The following is a 6,000-nucleotide window of genomic DNA, read 5'->3' as shown; positions in this document are numbered from 1 at the left end:
CATGGGCACATGTTAGTCCACAGAATAACCACTTTGAAATCCACATTATCAGTAGTTCCACATTCATCATGAACTGTTCTAAATCTGCAGTATTCGTGGAGTTATGATCCATAATTGCTTTTTCTACATCCCTCCTGTTCTGCTGGTAGTATGAGAAAGGTAAAGGGCATCTCAGTGGTGATGGAGGTGAGGATCTTGACCGTGGTTGGGAAGTAGGGGGTTTGTGTTTCTTCAGTCTTCAGTAGCAGGTAGGTAACACCCTGTCTGAGGCAATCAGGGCAGTGCTCTGGAATGTTTTACTATATTGTTGTATCCTATTTCTAGTTCTTCATGGAAATTTATTTATTTATCCGACACACAGATGAGCAACAATAAACACAATAACAAATCATACAAGGAACAATGTACAGAGAACCCGTGTGGCCGAAAGGGTGAAGGCAGAAGCAAAGCTTATAAGCACCCTCTCCTTATACCATGACAAATAAAGAATGTATATATATATATATATATATATATATATATATATATATATATACTCATGACCACTATACAAAAAAAGAGAAAAATAAAGTGCATGAACAATTTAACTTATTCAATCACTGAAGTTTCAAGACACAACCAAACACAACCAAAGTAATAGTGAACAATGACAAAAATGGTAAACCTAATCCTTCAAACTATAACGGGTAAATATGTTCTTTTTGTAAAGCCTTTTAAAACCAATGAATGTACCAAGAATTTTAATATTATCAGGGCAATTATTCCAAATATTAACACCCCTTAATTCGGTCATGTGACTTTGATGCATGTCTGCATGGAATGGCTCCAGAAGGTTAATATATTTGTGTAAATAAAAAAAAGCTTTTTCATGCTGTCATTATGGGGTGTTGTGAGTAGAATTTTGAGGGAAAAAATAAATATACTCCATTTTGGAATAAAGCTGTAACATAACTAAATGAGGAAATGATGTTTTCAAGATATGTATCTAATGAAGTACGATGAGTTTTGTGTTGTCAGTTGTAACTGTGAACTGGTTCAGTAACATTCATTTGTGTATGTGCATGTATGTATGTATGTATGTGTGTGTGTGTGTGTGTGTGTGTGTGTGTGTGTGTGTGTAATTATGTATGTATGTATGTGTAGGTGTATGTTGCTGTGTGTATACATGTAGACTGTATATGTATGTAATTATGTATGTAGATGAAGACACTGTGTTCACTTCATATGTTTATGATAATGGGATTTGAGTTTGTGTTGTTAAATGTGTTTGTAGCATGGCCCAAGCAGAGGGTCACCCCTTAGAGTCTGGTCTGCTTGAGGTTTCTTCCTCAATACATCTGAGGGAGTTTTTCCTTACCACTGTCGCCTGTGTGCTTGCTCTGGGGGTTGGTAATGTGTATATATGTATGTATGTATATAAGGGATGGGCGTTTATAAGCTTTGCTTCTGCTCACCCTCTTTTTGGTCACACGTCACTGTGGAATTGTCTTATGTATCAGTTTTTGTTGTTGTCGAGTTTGTGTGCCAAAATAAATACGTTCAAGTTCAAGGAAAAAGGAAAGCGCTGTGAATACTTTTGCAAAAGCAGCAGTTGTTACTTGTTGATTTGAACATTTATTATAAGTTGAATATTATATTGAATATCTACGTCAGCCCGGTTTTCAAACCTAAGATATTGTGTCATTTGATTCTGTGGATCAACGTTGGATCAGCCTCATTTTACCTGCTGGGAAGTTTTCCCTTTGAGTTTTCCCGGTTCTCCCATCGAAAAGTTGGAAATTCTGAGCGCAAAGGAAGTTCTTGAAGGCATCGCGAGGGACTGTGACGTCAGCAGCTCCCCCCAGCAGCTCGTTAGTGATGCTGTGAATGTGAACCAAAGACTGCAGCATCTTCACGGACACAGCGAGCAGGACACAACCCTCCTCCTCCTCCTCCTCCTCCTCCGTGATCGGAACGGAACTCACCGTCTGAGCGGATTCTCTCTTTTTTGCCTGATTCTCTTTGTTTGGCCTCATTTTTCATTCGCTTCTTGTTTGGTTGCAGAGGAGCGCCACCATCCTGCGCTGCGTGACATGTGTGCCCATTTTTATCTCAGCGTAATGACACAGTTATTGTAACGCGCACGTCGGAGGCTGGAACACGGTCGCTTCTTCTCCGCCTCTCAGAGCCCCGTTTGGTGCCGTTTGTTTTCCTCCCTGATCCGTCCGCGCGCAGCATCTGTCAGCACGCACGGCGCGCGCCGCAGACCGACGCGCAGCTTCACCGAACCCGCCGAGCCTCCGGTAACCAAGCAGCTTTCGCCTCCTCCGAGGACGCACCGCACGGCTGCTCTGCGTCACACGACGGAACCGACGGATTTACGCGCAAACGCAGCACACGCATCCAGCACCAGGACCGAAGATGTTGGCCGGCGGAGCAGTGCAGCAAAACGGGATTTTCTCAAATCCTCACCATCACAGTCAGCAGCCGCACATGGAGTCCGACCCTCCGGACTCGCGTAAGAGACCTCTGGAGACTCCGACGGAGGCCAGCAGCACCAAGCGCACGAACACGGGAGGTAAGAGATGTACGGCGTTCGGTTCCGACAGCCGCTCCGAGGGTTGCGTTTTATTTTGTAGCTGCACACGCAGACAGCGCGCTTTGTTAGGAGCCATAACAACACAAACAACACGGAGGCACAACGACACAACAACGACACAACGCCCGGGCCGCCGAACAATGAGCCGCTGGACGGGATGTGGAGAGAAGACGACGCACACACACACACACACACACACACACACATATATATATATATATCAATCGATGTTGGATGACCTTGTGATAATGTGACTCGGTGCGCGGATAACGCGCACTTTGAGCGCAGGCCGCCGCATCCATCCAGCGCGCGCACTGTGCTCGCGTGTTTTTTGGCTTTCGGCTCCTGATCACAACAAACAGCAATGAGGAAGGAGAATTTTTTTTTTTTTTTTTGCCTCTCTGAGTTGTCCAGTCACATTTCCCCATTATTCTCTGGCTGGATGAAATATGGATCTGTCACCATGGCAATCACCATATTTGTTTTTTGTTTACATGCTGTCATGCGCGAGCATTCCCATCACCCAGCATTACAACCATCAGTGGCCATGCGCATCATCACACACACACACTGATCTGCACTTTGCAGGGTTTGTTTTACTGCGTGCGGCTTTAGGAAAAATGTGCTGCAGACTTATATTTGATTCACTGTAACAAAGAATCCTCCTCCTGTCTGTCTCAGGCCATTTTTAAAAGAACACATTATTACAGTTTCATCAAAATATGTGTCGGACGCTGGAAGGGGCAAAAAAATTCTTCCAACCATATTAAAAGTGATAAAATGGAAGTATGAAAATTATTTTATTGTGATTTATTTAAAAAAATTGGATTTCCTCTTATTTTAGGGACAGTGTGATAATGTTTCGCTGTATTCTGAAGCAGTCAACATGCCGTGCTGCTTTTGCATTTGTTGAAGTTAATGTTATTTTCATCCCCAAAAAAGTGTGTTTTTATGAGTCAAAAAAGCCTCTTAAACATAATTCCAACTGTAATGTAAATGTAATAAGAAATCAAAACACAGCTTAATTTTTGATTTACAAATGTATGATTAAAAGTACTTCAGGTTTTATGTGGCGTCAAATGCAGAGAAACTCTTTAGTGCTGTTAAAAGACAGTTGCATCCCAAAATCCATCTGTGAAATTCACTGATCAAGTACATTAGAACCACATTAATGGTTTCATGCAGCCTGAAATGCCTTTTTTTTTTTATTTGTTACCTCTCTTACAGCCTGCCACGCTCTGCTGATAAAACAGTAAAGTTGGAAAGGCTGAAGAGTTTTGCAGTTGAAGGTTATTTGAAGAAACTGTCCATCAGATACAGACTGATGTCTTCAGCCAGTTAACCGAAATCAGTACAGAGTATTTATATGTATAGAATGTCGATATAACACGATGAGCGTCAGTATATTTTCTGTTGGTAGCTGTAACGTGGTTGAACGGTGCCACAACAATGACCCACAAACATAAAGAAGAAGAAAAATGAATAGAGGCCCGTTTGGCAGTGACACCATCAGACAGCCGTCCTGTCGATGACGTCATTAAAGTGAGAGGATAGCGACCGAGGAGCGGTGAGCCAGAGGTTGGCCGGCGTCGTTTAATCGATGATGCGGCTCTTGCAGCACTCGCCACTCCTCTTCGCCGAGTGTAGCCCCACCCACTCTCTATAATAATAGGCACGCAGCTCATCCATTTAGACAAATGAAAAGGCCGTGATGATGATTACGAGCTTTTACTCATGGTGAGTGCGCTGCCGTCGCCGTGTCTCCAGCTCAGCGCTCCCTCAGCCCGGAGCATTAGCCTGATGGGCCAACATCTGGAATCACAACTTGGCTGTGTGTAGAAAAATGTCACTCTGCTTTCATGAATTTGATTAAAATTGTTCACTGTGAATGCTGCTTGAGCTAATTCCCTAAACGGTTCTTTACGTGAATTAAATAGAAATAGAATTGAATTCCTGACAAACGTTTGCTTAATATTCTGATAACTGTAAATTTCAGAGCCTCGGTGAAGAAGAAACCTTTGACCATGTCTTGACTGAGTTTACCAGAAACGCCTTTTTATTTTGAATCAGTTGACTGCATCAGTTCTGAAGCTGTCAAAATTGAAGTGGTGCTACGAGCTGATGATACTTATTTCTCTGTGTGATTCCGCCACACACTGCCCACCCTGTGCTTCCTCTCTCTGTAGTGGCCTTCCTGCAGCCCCTATTTGAAACTGAAGGCATTGTATTCCCTCAACAAGACACTGACACTCATGGTAAGAGAGATTTTGGTTTTGATCTTCTACCTGTCTTATAACCTTTACTGTGACCTTCTTCTCAGCTCTGACTAAAACCACTTTGTCTTCTTGATTTGGCCAAAGCAAGCACAGCACAATCCGGATTTCAGGACGTTTCAGTTTAGCGTTTTGAATTCCAGTCAGATTTACGCTCACATGTAAGCTTTGATAACACCCTCATAACATGCTCATTACCCAAGCGAGTGCATGCTCCTGTGGTTTACACTCTTGTGTTGTCCATTCATTTCCATGCTTTTTGCACAAATTGTGTTAATTTGTCATGATGCTCCACAGATGACTCTAATGACCTTTTACCTCATGCAGGCTGTATGTTCAGAACCTGTGGGTTTCCTGCTGCTGCTGATTTTATGTTGTTGAAATGTGTTTGTTTTTTTATTCTGAAAGTGTAATGTGTGTGAGAGTTACAGTATGCACCACGCAGCAGCTCGCTAACAGTGACGCTGCTGAGTTTTCAGGCAGAAATCTGTGCAACTCGAAGAAAAATTACACCTTTATTACATATAGAACCGAGAAGTAACAGCTGACATGTTTTCCCTCGATATCTTTAGCAGCCATACTTCAGTCAGTACATTTGGATGTCTGTTAAGATTTGGGAGATCAGCTCCTGGCTACGGCACCCAGAATTGTTTCCAGTGTAACAGCCACTGCCCAGATAATATGAGGGTTAAAAGGGCCTAGCCTGTTTAATACCTCAGATATATTCTGGGCTAGTCCACTTTATACCCGTGGGTGTTATTTGAGATAGGCTATTTCATATCTCTAAAACCAGATTAAACCACCCCCGCCCCGCCCCCATCTCCAACATACACACTCAGATGCACAAAATAACAGAACACATAATTAGAATTTGACTTTGAAGCTGAAAAAGAATCATAATTCCTTATTGTATTATGTTAAAAGCTTACAGATATGCAACTTGCAAATGTACCAAAAATGGTCTACATCAAAGGATTGTGAGTTCTTACTGATGAGCTTCTGTCTTGCAGTGGGGTGTGTTTTTTTTATTATATAACAAAAAACAAACAAACACCTCTAAATAAGTCCATGGCCACACAATAAAAAAACACAATCTGGATAATCTGGAATGGTCTGGATATGGTCTGTTTTAGCCCAAACTACACCCCA

General features: G+C 42.3%; 1 protein-coding gene across 2 annotated transcripts in view; it reads left to right on the top strand.

Annotated features, from left to right (window-relative positions):
- The first annotated feature begins 1,981 nt into the window (after window positions 1-1,981).
- Window positions 1,982-6,000, top strand: part of nova2 (NOVA alternative splicing regulator 2) — a 350,562-nt gene continuing 346,543 nt past the window's right edge. Inside the window, exons 1-2 of one of the 2 annotated variants that reach the window (XM_034168680.1) lie at window positions 1,982-2,557; window positions 4,765-4,833. In XM_034168680.1, the coding sequence (XP_034024571.1) occupies window positions 2,401-2,557; window positions 4,765-4,833 (226 nt within the window). In that variant the 5' untranslated portion in view covers window positions 1,982-2,400. The remainder of the gene's footprint in view (window positions 2,558-4,764; window positions 4,834-6,000) is intronic. The other variant, XM_034168681.1, reaches the window with a different exon arrangement.

Source organism: Thalassophryne amazonica, chromosome 4, assembly GCF_902500255.1.
Source record: "Thalassophryne amazonica chromosome 4, fThaAma1.1, whole genome shotgun sequence".
NCBI classification, from domain to species: Eukaryota; Metazoa; Chordata; class Actinopteri; order Batrachoidiformes; family Batrachoididae; genus Thalassophryne; species Thalassophryne amazonica.
The sequence above is the reverse complement of the archived record's forward strand: the minus strand, read 5'-3'. Positions and strand labels throughout refer to the sequence as shown.